This window comes from Protopterus annectens, chromosome 12.part0 (assembly GCF_019279795.1).
Source record: "Protopterus annectens isolate FY-2018-M chromosome 12.part0, PAN1.0, whole genome shotgun sequence".
Classification (NCBI taxonomy): Eukaryota; Metazoa; Chordata; order Ceratodontiformes; family Protopteridae; genus Protopterus; species Protopterus annectens.
In genome coordinates, this window is record NC_056746.1 from 1,236,616,292 (window position 1) to 1,236,632,624 (window position 16,333).

A 16,333-nucleotide genomic window follows, 5' to 3' on the forward strand; every position below is an offset into this window, starting at 1 on the left:
ACAAAAACTAATAGTTTGCTCTGTGTGTGCACCGTTAAACTAATACTTTGAAACGGTGCATTATCAAAATATTGATCACCCATCCTCGAATGTACATATTGGTGCCTCCATTATGTGAAAGCCGTAATGCCAATTCCTCAAAATAGCAAAAATAAAAATAAACTAAGGTTGACATTTCTGACCGCTCCACACCACAAAACAAGTGCTACCATGGGTCAAAAAGAGAGTGAGATTTTGCATTTTGGAATATCCGTGTTTGACATCAACAGTCGCAGTTCACTTTAGTGGTGTTGACGAAGGGTGATCGACATTTTGAAAATAAACCTGTTGAAATGCCTTTTAAATTTAATTACAGCATTCAGTCTTCCTGGCTAGGAGTCTATCACCATGGCATATATTGACTTGGCAATATTTGCCCATGCTTCCTTGCAAGAGTGCTCCAAATCAGATTGCGAGGACGTCTCTTTTGCACAGCCTTCTTCAGATTACCCAACAGATTTTCTATTGGTTTTAGGTCTTGGGCCCTGGCTTTGCCATTTCAAAACTTAAATTTTCTTCTGGTGAAGCCGTCCTTTTGTTGATTTGGATATATGCTTGAGATCATTGTCATGTTGAAAGGTGAAATTCCTCTTCATCTTTCTAGCAGACGCCTGAAGGTTTTGGGCCGTAAGTGAGTGGGGTTTGGAACTGTCCAGAATTCCCTCCACTTTGACTAAAGGCTCAGTTCCAGCTAAAGGAAAGTAACCCCAAAGCATGATACTGCCACCACCATGTTTCACCATGTGGATGGTATTCTTTTGGTGATGCAAAGTGTTTTTGTGCCAAACATAACCATTTGGAATTGTGGCCAAAAAGTTCAACCTTTGTCCATCAGACCATAACACATTTTCCCACATGCTTTTGGAAGACTTGATGTATTCATATGTTGTCCCTATCTCACCTTCCTTTCTGTTTGGGTTCGGAGCTGAATTCTGCTCCGACTCTGCCACATACTATAGCTCGATAAGTCTCTACTGGCTCGAGGCTAACCCCTATCCCAACATGCCTAGTGGTAGCTACCCATATCTCGTTTGCTGCTTTCAGCGTTGAGATTGTCTTCTGCTGGCTCAGGCTAAGTAGTTTTTTTCTTGTGCTAAATTGTGAATATTGACATTTTTCGGATAGCTTTTTGTATACCGTAATGTTAGTCTAACTTTCCTTATATTCTGCTACCCCTCTCTAAAACCTTTGGTTGTTTGTTGCTTTTGTTGTGGCTGTCATTTCCATGGGCCTTCCTTGCCTTTGTGATCCCTGTCAGCAGCCCGTTTAAGTTAGAGGGCTTCCTCCTGTTTTCCATCCCTCCTTTCTACTTTAAGGAGAAGCCATTTTAGTTAGAGGCTCTTCTTTCCTTGGGGGAAGTAGGCATTTAACCTAGAGGCTACCTCATCTTTCCGCCTTACTTTTTTTTAAAAAAAAAAAGTTTGTCAGTTGTGTTAGCTTGATTGTTGTTTTAGGTACTTTGCCATGTCCAAGGAACCAAAACCATCAGGGTTTAAAAAATGCAATGCATGTTGCCAAAAAATGTCCCTTGCGGATGGGCACATGAGTTGCATGTACTGTTTAGGGGCTGTTCACCTGCAGGACTCTTGTTCCATCTGTCATGGCTTTAGTGCACACGTCCTGCAGGAGAGACGAAACAAGCTTTTTCTATGATGTTTATTAAAACCCTCCTTTGAAGCTGCATCTGGAGAAATTCAGCCTGCAGAAAAACAGGATGATAAACCTGCATCTTCGTCGGCTCCATCCTCAGTGCCGACCAAATCTCAAGACCAGTCTTCCGAACCTTCTGAGCAGACACTTGGCTCCGATAAGACTCTCTCCAGCGGCACCATCAGCAGTCTGAGAGCTGTCCTGGACTCTCAAAAGATCTTGGTCCCCTTCCTCAGAGCTGGTGAGATTTGTTCCACAGTCTCCCATTTTACAATAGGCGGCAGGTAGTCACCGGTGTTCTGCACAATCCTCTCTGTCATCCAGTAACATTTCGGATGATTACGTGGAGAGGGTTGTGAAGACACTGCTCAAGACACCAGTATTTGCAAAAATTGGTGTCGAGCCCAGCCCAGAAGGAAGTGTTGCCATCTACCCAACCAGTCTTTTCATAGATTCCTCCTCCGACTGCATCCAGTTTGGAGCCGGAGTGCATGGAAATCGTGGTGGTGGAACTGTCTGTTCCGACAATCCTAGGTTTGTCAGTTACGACCACCGCTGTCTGTCGAGGGATCTGGGGGTGATTTGCTCTCTCGTTGGCTGCGAGGTGGGGAGTGGGATCGGACCCTTGTCTGACCCCCTTCCCTCTTGGTGCTTCGGCACAGGTGAGCGCGTCTCTTACATCTGCATCGGAGCCATCGCCCTCTGTTCGGAGGAGATCTGCAGGTTCTTTGGAGTTAGTTTCGTGACTGCGGTGCCTTCGAGGTGATGGAGTGTGCTGACTGCTGAGACCTCTCCACCCTCTGCTTCATTGTCTCCTTCCCCTTCTATACCGGTGTCTGCCTTGGAATCTTCCATCCACCCCAAGCATAGGGAACCTGTGACCCCAGACACCGAATTGGGTGACCCCACCTCTTCTGAAACCTCCCCTGAACATGCCTCTGAGGAGGTTCCTTGAAAGTAAATGTGCAAGAGGAAGATTTGGACTCCCCTGAGTCTGTCACCTCAGACACAGACTTGGAGGAGTCAGAAGGGTCCCCCTCTGAAGATGTCTTGTTTTCAGACATCCTGAAATCCTTAGAGGGGTAACTGGAAGTCTCTTGCCCCTTTTGAGGATGAGTCAGTGTACCTGTATGCTTTTCGTTCCCGACCCTCCATCTCTTGGGTGTCTCAACCTTTTAACCCACTTTTAGCTGTAGTAAGTCAAAAGGTGTGGAGCTCTCCAGAAACCATGGAAGCAGTTCCGCGGAGGCCCAATAAATTTATAACTGCCCCTGAAGATAAACCATTCCTTTCAAAAGGAGTGCCTGTTGATGCTATGGTGGTGGCAGCAGCCACCAAGAAATAACTTGCAGAAACTTCCTCTTCTGTCCGTCCGCCTAACAAGGAGTCCTGGACGATGGACAGGTATGGGAAGTGTATGTTTTCATCAGCAGCGGCCTTTATACTCAGGTCGCTGAGCTACTTATCACACTTTACAAGACTTCAGAGGGATCTCCTTAAGGAGTTAGGCGATTACCTTCAGGATCCTACAGCTGAGGGAGCAGGGAACAAGACTGCTAACCAGCTTGCGACCTTGACCTCAGTTAACTCCTCCATGCGCCTGATTTCTTACATGGCAGATGGACCGAGTAGGGCTGCAGCCACAGGAGTTGCTCTGCGGGGACACTCCTGGATGCGCCTATGTCAATTTGCGGAGCCCTTCAAGTCCTTTACAAATGCCCCCTTTGAAGATGGCTCTTCTTTGTTCGAGCCTCAAGTAAGAGAGACTTACCAGGTGTGAACGAGATGGCAAAACTCTGCCATGGGAGTATGTTTTCCACTCCTTCCAGACCTTACCCCAATGGTCAGAAGAGTGGTAAGATGTAGTTCCAGAAATCCCACGGAGCTTCGCCTGATACGTGGAGAAAATTGTATTTCTTGACGTTTACCTTTTGAGAGGTTTACCCTGGACAACACCTCCAAAAGCTCGCTCTGCTAGATCCACTGCTATATCATCTGCTTTCTGGGTCAGAACTTCTATTCATGATATTTGTGCTGCAGCCACTTGGTCCGCTGCTCATACTTGTAATGAACAATAAATGTTGTATATCTAGAGATACAGGGCTGCCTTTGGTTCTGCAGTACTCTAGAACATCCTTCCCTGAGGGCCACCCAGGGTTATACTAGCTGGGGACTCTGTCCCATTCATTGAAGAATGAATGAAAATGACATCAGATAAAAAAAAGTTGTATACTCACCATAACAATGCATCTGTGTTGTCCATTTTTATTATTTCTCAACTTCCCACCCCCTTTCCCCCCTCTTGTTTTTTTGTGATGTGATATTTTTGGAGCCACCATTCCTATTGAGCCCCTGTTCTGTTCCTTTTCTTGTTATAAGCTATATTCTAGATTGATATATAGTGCCAGCAAACTCTGAGGTAATACTGCAGTAAGGGGCATTGCGGGTAAGGGGAGGAGCTAGAGAGTCTGGAAGAAAAGTGGCCAAGTTGGATCAGAGACCCATTTGTTGTGGAAGAATGAAAAGGGACAACACAGATGCATAGCTTTGGTGAGTACATAACTCTTTAGTCGGTTTATCACTGCATAACATTTGGTCAATACTAAGTTTTATTTTTGTACATACTTGGTATTTGTGCCATACTGGACATTATACTACTTGTTTTTCTGCTTGCTTCTATTGGAATACCACTTTCCACTTGGCTTATCCTCCTTGAAGTTGTTTTGGTTAGTCCTAGCTGGTGACTTCTTCGTACCACCAGGTTTAGATAGTCACAACAAGGGTTTGTACGGCTCTGGAGACCTTTAGATTGGTTTCTGGGAAATGCAGAGAGGAGTTGTAAAAGGATCAGGTTAGTGTGGTAGGCCTCATGATGGCCATTTTGTGATAAAAAATTAAAAGTATAATTAACTGCACATGGAGTGATTTTTGATGTTTTTATATGTCCGAATACCAAAAATAGTAAAATACATGTTTTTGAAGTTTAAGCTGGAATTTTCCTTTATAAATGTACTACTGCAATGTTTTAAAGTGTTGTGGTACCCAGTGGCTTGGCAAATGACTGAAATCAGGAGCAGCCTACCTATCCAGTAGATGGTTCGGGTAAATGAATGAGTGAAAGGATTAATTTTATTACTGCTGTGTGAGAGCCCCTTCCCCTGAAAGTTGCTACCTTTTGATTTCATGGTTTGGCCTTGGGGTTGATTGAGGTAAGGAGACTGAAAAAGGGGATTTTTTAAAAATGATTGGGACTGTAGACCTGCATGCCTTGTCCTTTATTCTGTAGGACCTCATGGTTTCTTAAATTTTCGCCCTTGAAATCCATTTGGCTTGTCAAAGGGCTTCCAGGGCTCTGCCTTTACTGCCCAAGTTGGTAAACTGAACCATTCAGATCCTCCAGAGTTTTCAGAGTGATGGCCATTGCTGTAGTGGCAAGTATACTCACACAGCTGTACTGCAGGTGTCGCTCTTGAAGATGTTGAGTCCTCTTTGTACTGCTTTGGCTTTTGGCTCTTAGTAACTCTATATAACGTGTTAATGTTTGGACTCTGTTTTTAATGTGATTTTGCCAGAGTAGTTTAAGAATGTAGAATATTAGCAAGATGTTGTTGAATCTTAAATGCAAGTACAATGCTGTAGTTTTTGAAATTATAGCATTTATTTTGAAATCCTTGTTTGTAACGGTAGTGTGAATTCTTTGTAACAAATGTAGCATAACTGAAACCGTGCATGTTACTGGCTGCTTTGTTTCATGCTTTAGAAACAAATGGTGATAGTAGATGAGCTTTTGCTGCAGTTTGCTTAGAACTGCTCCTCGGTATGCAACTGAATGATTTTGCTTCATGCTGTAGAAGGAGATGGTTGTAGATGAGCTTTGCTTTAGTTTGCTTAGTAATTGGTAATGTCTTTAAAGTTGTTGCAGTAATATATTTTTGTCGTCTTTGCTTGTGTCCAGTTGCTGACTCGAGTATTTAATATCATGCGAGAGAAAAACCCTGACATGGTAGCAGGGGAAAAGAGAAAGTTCGTTATGAAGCCGCCTCAGGTTGTGAGAGTAGGAACCAAGAAAACCTCATTTGTCAACTTCACAGACATCTGCAAATTGTAAGTTATTTTTTTAGTTATAATCCATTTGAGTTAATTGGCTTGTCCTAAGGACCACTTGCATCTTAGCCTGATGTTTCTGAACATGCCATGCAACCTTTTTTTCTTTCTGAAACTTTCATCATTTCCAGTGTCTTAACTTTTTGTGGGTCTGCTTAATTGTCTCCTGATAGTGTAGTGATCATCTTGGAGACTAAGATATGATAATGTGTCACTGATTTAACTGTAATGCAGTATCTGGCAGAAAGGTTCATAGTTGTAGAGTAAAACCTCTGCTCCACACCATAGAAAGAAAGCTGGAACCCTGACTACTACCTACACATTCCAAGTTTGAGTAGTGGCTCAAGAGATGGAGGAGGTGGGCAGGGGGTGGATCAGAGAAGTATGTCTTGCACATCCTGTGAGGAGACAGAGGTAGTCTGATGTGGTGCACAGTTGGATCCTGCTGGGGACAAGAATTTGGCACGCAGTGCTTAGACCAAAGATGTACTTGGTGAGGAACTAACTTGCTGAGCACAACTGGTCAGGAATTTACCTTAAAAAACTTAAATGCCAGTATATTTTATTTTTTTTTTTTTTTTTTTTTTGCAGAGGAGCGTCCTCCTTAGATGCATATGTGGAGGACAAGCCCTCCCACACACCTTGAACTTGTATATACTAACTCCACAATTGCAGCAACTTGGAGAAAGGAAATTTGTGAAAACTAGAAAACTACAAGCGACAAAGTTATTCAGTGACAGGGAATTGAGCTCATCTGATAGAACAGTGTCCAGTCTGCACTCAGGAAAGTATAGATAAGAGATTTCGCATGCATCATGTTTTGCAATGCTGGTGTCTCCTAGTAACTAAGAGATTTTAAGCTTACCCTACTGACTGGTAGCGTTTTAGAACTCAAATGAGGGCTGCTGAGTCCGATAGTGTCCTGTGTTTTTAGTTATTACTCAGGGCCACTGTTTTTCCATTTTCCACCAAAATCCTGTAAAATGCTAAAATTGATAGCAAGTACAAAAATAAAGGAATTTAACAGGTTCACAATGATGCCTTGGGCGCAGGGTATGGGGGTTGTAGACAGGATCACATCATGTGCAGGAGAAATGGCAACCACAGTTCCTGAAAGAACACCAACCTGAAAGAAATGAAGTCTCTTTTGCAAGCTCTTCAGATTTTTGTCCAACTCTGGAGACCAGGACCACTCATAGTACACAGACAAAACCACAGTCATGTCGTACATAAACAGGAAGGCACCAGGTCTTACCAACTTTGCCAGTTATTACAAAAGGCTTGGAATTTGGCAGCACAAATGAACATCTTGCTCACAGCTGCAGATGTACTCTCTCAGGACAATGTGCTAGAAGACTGCTTAAGTGACACTGTGGAGGATCCCCATGAGTGGACCTTGACCAGAGGTCTTTCACAGCACACTTTAGTGAGGCCAAGAAGAGTGACACCTTCAAATAGACCTCTCTGCTTTGTCAGGCAACCATCAGTTCCCCTAGTTCGGAACAAAGGATTGTTGTCCTACAGCCTGGAGAAGAGATGCTTTCTCTTTCCATTGACCGGGGAAGTTCCTGTATGCTTTGCCTCCTCTGCCTCTCCTTCAAAAAATATTCCTCTAAGTGCAAAAGGACACACCCATACTCCTCTTACTAACTTAATTCTGGCCAAGGCAATATTGGTTCCCCTTCTATTTCACCAGGAAAAGGAAATTACATTAGAATTCATCTGCAGCTGGACCTGATGTCTCAGCAAAAAGGATTGCTGCTCCACCTGAATCTTCATCCATCAGCCTGATGGTATGGATGATAGTATTTTAATCCCTCAAAGATATCTCATCTCTGAAGAGGTGGTATAAGTCCTACAACAGGCTAGGAGACCTACTACCAGGAAATCTTACACAGCTATGTGGAAAACGTTTCATTTTGGTGCCACAAACATAGTCCGGGTCCACTCTTGACACAGTTTGCTACAGTACTGCAATACCTCTGTTAGCTTCTTTGATCAAACTTAGCCTGCTCTTCCAGTATAGCTCATTTGTCTGCTGTCCATGCTTGCCCCTCTCTTAGCCCTCCACTTATGGCTAGGCTGGAGGTCGAGCTTTTCCTCCGTGGAGTTCTGCATCTTAACCCCTCAAGGAAACCCATCCCTTTTTCTTGGGATCTTCCTTTTGTGCTAGAAAAGCTTACTTTGCCTCCCTTTGAACTAGTTTCATCTGCTTCTGTGAAATTCTGTACTTGAAAAACCATCCATCTGATGTGCTAATCTTCATTCATTCATGAAGGATGGGTTTCTGTTCCGTCTTCGGAACTGACTCGGCCGATATCCAAGCTTGCGCCAGCCAAAAACTCTGGAGCTAAAATTACCATAGTGTCCCTCTCCCTGTTTCCCTAGATCTCGTTTGCCACGTAGACTTCAAGACATGTCAGGCCAGCTCTCAAGCCAAGTGTTTTTAATTTGTTTGAAAAAATTTAACTTTTAACGTCAAGTTTCTTAACCTTTTCAGCAAAGATTTTTATAACCTTTTTTTTTTTTTTTTTTTTTGGTGCGAGTGAATTTTTTTCCCTTTTTACCGTTGGTATTTGTGTACCATCGTTGGTACAGGTCCCTCCCTTCTATACTTTGATATTCTCTCTACCATCACTGGTATTTCTCTTGCCCTTTCTTACCCTTTGGTTATATCTTTTTACCATTGTTAGTATTAAAATATATATGCATATATCTGTGTGTGTGTACATATGTATATATAAATCTATATCTGTGTGTGTGTGTGTATGTATGTATATATATATATATATATATATATATCTATATATATATATCCTAGTTGCAACGGAAGTACGGTTCATCGAACCATACTTTTGCAGACCCGCTTTAGCGAAAGTGTATTGTATCGAAAATGCACTTTTGCTAAAGAAAACGGACAAAAATCATGCAGTTTGCATGTAACATTAGTTGTACATCGTGTAGTGTTTATGTACAACTAAGCCAACTCTTGTTGAGATCATGGTACAGTGGGGATAAGGGAATATTCTCTTTCACCCCCACTGTAGTGCGATCTCTGATAGAGAATTTAAGTAGGGGGGTGGGGGGTTTGCCCCCCCTGCATAATGGTGTTTACTGTGTTTTTTTTTTTAGTTTTTATTTTTCCGCGAAAGTGCATGAGATGTATATGTATGCATATATACATACATGTATATATGTATATACATATATATATATATATATATATATATATATATATATATATATATATATATATATACACATACATGTATATATGTATGTGTATATATATGTGTATATATATATATATATATATATGTATATATGTATGTGTATATATATATATATATATATATATGTATGTATATATATATATATATATATGTATATGTATGTGTATATATATATATATATATATATATGTATATATGTATGTGTATATATATATATATATATATATATATATATGTATGTGTATATATATATATATATATATATGTATATATGTATGTATATATATATATATATATGTGTGTGTATATATATATATGTGCATATATATATATATATGTGCATATATATATATATACGTGCATATATATGTGTGTGTGTGTGTGTGTGTATATATATATATATATATATATATATATATATATATACACACACACACGTGTGTACAGTATAGATACACACTATAAAAAGTGTACACACCCTTGTTAAAATGCCAGGTTTTTGTAATATAAAAAATGAGACCACAATAAATGATTTCAAAACTTTTCCCACCTTTAATGTGACCTGTAAACCTGTACAATTCAATTGAAAAACAAATTTGTTGGGGGAAAAATATAAAAAGTAAAAAACGTACAATAAGCTGGTTGCGTAAGTGTGCACACCCTTAAACTAATACTTTGTTGAAGCACCTTTTAATTTAATTACAGCATTCAGTCTTGGATACACACCTGCTATCAATTCGAGAGACTCAGATTAACCCCAAATAAAGTTCAGCTGTCCAAGTAGGATTTTCCTGACAATTTACTCAGTTGCCTGCTACAGCAAAAGCCATGGTTCACAGGGAGCTTTACAAAGCATCAAAGGGATCTCATTGTTGAATGGTATCAGTTAGGAGAAGTGTACAAAAAACATTCCACAGCATTGGCTATACCAGGGAACACAGTGAAGACAGTCATCAAAAAGTGGAGAAAATATGGGCCAACAGTGATGTTGCAATGAACTTTACGTTCCTCCAAAATTGATGAAAAGATGAGACGAAAACTTGTCAGGGAGGCTGCCAAGAGACCTACACAGCAATATTTAAGGAGATGTATGAATTTCTGGCAAGTACTGGTTGTGTACTACATTCGACAACAATCTCCCATATTCTCCATTTGTCTGGGCTATGGGGTAAGGTTGCAAGATGGAAGCCTATTCTTACACAGAAAATCATCCAGGCCCAGCTAATATTTGTAAAACAATACGTCTCTGAAAAGCAAGTGGGAAATGTGTTATGGTCTGTTTAGACCAAGGTTGAACTTTTTGGCCACAATTCCAGAAGGTACGTTTGACACAAAAACAATACTTTGCATCACCAAAAGAGCACCAACCCCATGGTAAAGCATGGTGGTGGCAGTGTCATGCTTTGGGTTTGCTTTTCTTCAGCTACAACTAGGGCTTTAGCCAAGGTGGAGGGAATTATGAACAGTTCCAAATACCAGTCACTTTTGGCCCAAAACCTTCAGGCGTCTGCTAGAAAGCTGAAGATGAAGAGGAATTTCAACTTTCAACATGACAGCTACCCCAAGCATACATCCAACTCAACAAAAGATTGGCTTTACCATAAGAAAATTAGTTTTGGAATGGCCCAGCCAGAGCCCAGACTAAATCCAATAGAAAATTTGTGGAGTGACCTGAAGAGGGCTGTGCACAAGAGATGCCCTTGCAATCTGACAGATTTGGAACACTTTTGCAAGGAAGAGTGGGCAAATATTGCAAGTCAAGATATAGCATGCTGATGGACTTGTACCCAAGAAACCTGAATGGTGTAATTAAATCAAATGGTGCTTCAACAAAGTATTAATTTAATGGTGTGCACACTTGTACAACCAACTTATTGTACGTTTTTTATTTATATTTTTTCCCTAACAAATTTTTGTTTTTCAATTAAAGGGGGGGAAGTTTTGAAATGATTTATTGTGGTTTCATTTTTTTATATCCCAAAAACCCAGCATTTTAACAGGGGGTTGTGTACACTTATTTTATATCCACTGTACATCTTCCCCCCTGTTTGTTACTGTTGAGTGCTCTTAACTCTTTGAATTGCTAGTTAAATTTGTTAAATTTCTCGAATTTGTTAGCTGTGTTTTACGATGTCTGATAAAAGGATACTACAGGCTTTAAGGAGTGTGATAAATGTGACTTGTCCGAATTTGGCATTTTCCTGCCACATGGCATGTGTGTATTGCCATGGAGTTAAACACCCTTGTGAGATATGCAAGGGATTTAGTGTCCGCACTTTGGCGGAACACAAGAATAAATTAATACTAAAAAGTCTTCTAAAAATTTCTTTCTTGCTGGCTTTCTCTGTGGCTGAGGTCTCAACCTCTCCTAAAGAATATGAGAGGAGCCATTCTCTACCTTCTCTCCTCTAAATCTCATGAATCTAAATCAACTAAGGTCCAGGTTCATACTACTATGGCACTGGCGTACTAAACTCCATCCTCGATGCCATCTTTGGCTACGGAACTGACCATATCTACAACTACCATGGTACTGACACCTCCTCCTGTGGCACCGACCCACTCTGCACCAGCAATGGTCTCCCATCAAACTGATCACTTCCCTCCCCTCAACTTCTGATCCCATGACCACAGCGCTGAAGGTAGAGACACTGGACAGGACCCAATACTTCCTGTTGATCGATCTCTTTGTTGGGCAACAACTCGGTCCATTCCTATAACCTGAATCTCCATCGGGGATGTCAACCTGTTCCACCAAGATCCTTTTGGCGCTCGACAGTAAGATTTGTGGATCAGCTCTTGGTGTCCAGCGGCATTCCAACCACAGCTAGGACCTCCCTCCCACCTGGAGCCAAGGGTTTTTCTCCATAGACTCCTACCTATGTTCCTCCTTCAAACTCTCCTCTGGTATTGGAGCCTCTCATAACCAGCGCTCATCCCGGTGCCAGCTTCCTCAGTTCCACTGGTAGACCTTACCGTGGTTCCTGATCCGACCCTGTGGACCTTGACTCAGTCGAAGCCGATCCACCCTTGAGACAGTGGCTAGTCCGTTAGCACCGTGACCCCCTAGTACAGTGCCAGGGTTTTCTTTGGCGCCAACTACGGTTCCAGCTATGCTGACGACTGAGTCCTCTTGCGGCTCCTCTCCTGGAGTCCGGCTTGTCACATCAGGGTGTGACCCCAGTTCCGAGGTTGTCCTCAGCTCCAGGCTGCCATCCCTCTTCAAGCAGGTCTGCCTTTCAGGTTATGGAGAGGGCACTAGCCTCAGCGGGCTCACAGCCTACCGTTCGGCGCTGGAAGGTCATATCTATACGTCTGATCTGTGGCTGACAGTCCACTACACTAAGACATCGAGCACAAGAGCAGCAAGATACCCTACCACAAGGCACCTTCTATATGGAGTCCTTTTCAGATGCCCCCCCCCTGTAAGAGACTGTGCAGGAGGGAAGCACTTTGACTCCCCTGAGGAGTCCCTCATGAAAGATGCAGATTACAGTGAGGGGGAAGGGTCCCCATGGTCACCCCCTGAAGATATTTTCTTTGGAGACTTATTGGAGATCTTGAAGGGTGATTGGAAGCCCACCAACCCTTACTGTGAGGAATCTGTGTTCTTACAGCATTCCGTGCCCGACTCTCTACTTCCTTGGTGACCCCCTCCTGAGAAGAGCTGGTTAAGCTTATTGTGCACCATCCATGAAGGGCCTTACACCATTGAGCCAATCCCCCAGAGACTGGACAAAATTTTATCACCCCCAGAGGATCATCCCTATTGGTCCAAAGGCTTGGCAGTGGATGCTGCAGCAACTAGGAAGGAGCTTGCAGTGGAGAGTCCTGCTGTCTATCCTCCAGACAGGGAATCTTGGATGATGGACAGGCTAGAGAAGCGGGTTTATGCTTCAACGATTTTTGCCATACATTGTTTAACTATTTGGCACACTTTACCCACCTCCAGACAGACACCATCACGGAAATCTCAGGATCGCTAGCAGGAGCAGTGTCTGAGGTATGTGACAAATCTGCCTTGCAACTCACTACCCTGTAGTCCATTTCTTACTAGTCCATGCGGATGATCGTGCGCACAACCTAAGGGGCAGCCAGAACAGCGGGTGCAGGTGTTATGAAACTGCACGCCTGGATGCACTTATGTGATTTTTGTGGACCCATTCAAGTTATTCTTCGTCAACTCTCCTTTTGACGTTTCCTCTCTTTTCAGGCCAAACGCTAGCCAGGTGCAAGAAGGATGGCAAGACCGTTTCTGCCATGGATATAAGTTTTTCCACCCCCCAACAATCCTACGCTAGGAATCAGAGGAGTGGAAAGATGTGGTTCAAGAAGTCTTGAGGGTCTTTTCATGACGCACATGGCGAGTCCCCCCCCCCCCCGGGGGGGGGGGTCAGAGGGTGGAATTCATCAGGAAGATGCCCTCCCAGAGGTAGAGTGGGCCCACATAACCACGGATCCAAAGATTCCTTCTCTGGGTAGCCCTACCAGTGCTCCTGAAGAGTGGCCCAATTGCTTTCCTCTGGAAGCATTTGGGGGAAGATTCTCTGCACTGTTCAGCCTGGAATTCTATAACAGATTCCTGGGTGCAGAAGATAATGTCCAGAAGTTACCATATCCCCTTCGATCTCTACCCAGCACCACAAAGGAAAATCCCTGACGTTCCACCCAGTCATAGGGGCGCAGCAGCTCAAGAAGTTTTAAAGCTTTAAAGTTTTTTTCGAAAGAGTCATGCAGAGACAGTCTCACCAGACCAAATAGAATCCAGGTTTTACTCAAGATTCTTTTTAGTGCCAAAAAGACAGGGGACAGGAGGGGCCGGTCTTAGACTTCAGCATCCTAAACAAGTTCGTCAGACTAAATTCCGGATGGTCACTGTTCAGTCTGTCCTTCCATTTCTGGAAAAGGACTACTGGATGTATTCGATAGATCTTCAGGATGTGTACTACCCTATAAAAATGGCCAAATGCTCCAGAACATATCTCAGCTTCCGTCTGGGAGCCAATCATTACCAATTTCAAGTGCTGCCCTTTGGTCTCTCCACAACCCCCAGAGTGTTCACCAAATGCATGGCAGTAGTAACAGCTCACTTGAGACTGCCAGGATTGTGGATGTTTCCATATGTAATGATTGTCTCCGTACCGCCCCCACCAAGCATCTATTGCTTCAGGCCTTACAGTACACCTTGCACAACTCCTAGGGATCTCAATAAGCAGGGACAAATCAAAATTAGAACCCACTCAATGTCTAGAATTCATTGGAGCGGCATTTGACACAAGGTCTTTGGTCTCTCTCCCTCTCCACAGGCTTCAAAGACACAGATTCCAATTCTGAGTTATTCTCTCTCAGGACAAGGTTCCAAGTCGTTCCATCGTGTAACTACTGGGGTCTATGGCAGCAACCATTACTATAATCCCTCTACCAAGACTCCACATGAGATTACTGCAGTGGCTTCTAGCATCACAGTGGTCCCTATTGACACATCCCATGTCCTATCCGATTCGCATTACAAACTATTGCAAACAAGACTTGAATTGGATGAAGCCAGAAATGGAACTATGGAGTCGTCCCTTCTCATTCCCTCAGCCCAAGGCCGTAGTGACCACAGCTGCGTCCTTGATAGGGTGGGGCATTTTCAGGGACGGGGCATTTTCAGGGACAGACAGTCCAAGGCACTTGGTTCCCCGTAGAGACCAGTTTGCATATCAGCGTCCTAGAACTGAGGGCAGTGCTTCTGGCGTTGCAAGCCTTTCAATTTGTCCTTCCGGGGCAGTTGCTATCCAGTCGGACAACATGTCTGTCGTCTAGTACATCATCAAATGAGGGGGAACCAGATCCCACCCCATGTGAAGGGAAGCCATGAGGGTTTGGCAATGGGCAGTAGCTTCCAACCGTGTTCTAATAGCAACCCACATTTCAGGGAATTCCAGCGCGATTGCGGACAAGCTGAGCAGATGCATTCTCCTGCCTCATGAGTGGTCCCTCAACCCAGAAGCTAACACTAGGGCCAGCCTTGCTGTGACCTGTTCGCCTCCACTTTCAGCCACAAATGCAGCAGCTTCTTTGCCCTAATCCCCCCTCAGTAGGAGTCCCCGAGGGATGCTGTAGTACAAGATTGGCCCCCGGGATTGCTTTATGCCTTCCTTCCCTTCCGTTTGATTTTCAGTTTCTAAAGAAAGCACTTCGGTTAAGGAGCAAAGTGATCCTTATTGCACCCTATTGGCCTCGACAAGTCTGGTTTCCTTACCTTTGGCCTCACGTGGTTCACCGATTGTGGACTCCGGATCCAACTCCCAGGTTGCTGTCGCATCCCCAGGGGTTGTTCCACCCAAACCTATCGAGCCTCAAGCTGACGGCTTGGTACCTCCACTTCAGTAATTGCTAGGCATAACAATTTATCTTCCCCTGTTCGTAGAATTTTTCTGGCTTTGCATAAACCGTCCACCAGAAAAATTTGTTAGTAAATGGAATAGATTTGTTTTCTGGACACGAGAGAAGGAACTGGACCCTTTCTCTGCTCAAATTGATTCAGTGTTGGAGTACCTGTCAACACTACTACATTCAGGAGCATTGGCTTCTACAATTGAGGTCCATTTAGCAGCTATCTCCAACTTCCGTAATGGTTTCCAAGATTCCTCCCTCATGTCTCATTGTCTTTGCAATACCTTTTTGAAGGGAGCCCTGCGTATTAAACCACCATTCAAAGAACCAATTGAACCTTGGAATTTGACTCTAGTCCTACAAACTTTGACCAGTCACCTCTTTGAACCCACTGCCACTTGCAAAATGAAAGTTTTGTCTTGGAAGACCTTATTCTTGGTAGCCATTACCTCAGCAAGAAGAATTTTGGAATTACAGGCTCTGTCTGCAAAACATCCTTGCATAGTTTTTCACAAAGAGAATATCACTTTGGAATAACCCTTTCTTTCTACACAAAGTTGTCTCAGACTTGCATATTAACCAATCCATTGATCTACCAATTTTCTTTCCAATTTTTTCTAATAAAGGAGAATATTCGCATTTATTGGCTGTAAATAGACCATTACATTTCTGTCTAGACAAGACTAAATCCTTCCGAAAATCTGATCAATTATTCCTGTCCTTTTCAGGACCCAGGTTGGGAAAATCGGTTTCCAAAGCCACTTTAGCAAAATGGCTGAGACTGCATTTTTTTTATTTATCAACAGAACAAAATACATTAACCACTAAAATCAAAGCCCATTTGACTGCATCAGTGGTTACTTTGATAGCTTTCCATTCCAGAGCTTCTATGGATGGTTGCACAGCAGCCACCTGGGCTACTCCTC

General features: G+C 43.0%; 1 protein-coding gene across 1 annotated transcript in view; it reads left to right on the top strand.

The window, feature by feature from the left end:
* EIF2S2 (eukaryotic translation initiation factor 2 subunit beta) overlaps window positions 1–16,333 on the top strand; it is a gene marked incomplete in the record, with an annotated part of 541,218 nt that overhangs the window by 112,659 nt on the left and 412,226 nt on the right. Inside the window, 1 exon segment of the mRNA XM_044090251.1 lies at window positions 5,645–5,793. Coding sequence (XP_043946186.1) covers window positions 5,645–5,793 — 149 coding nt within the window.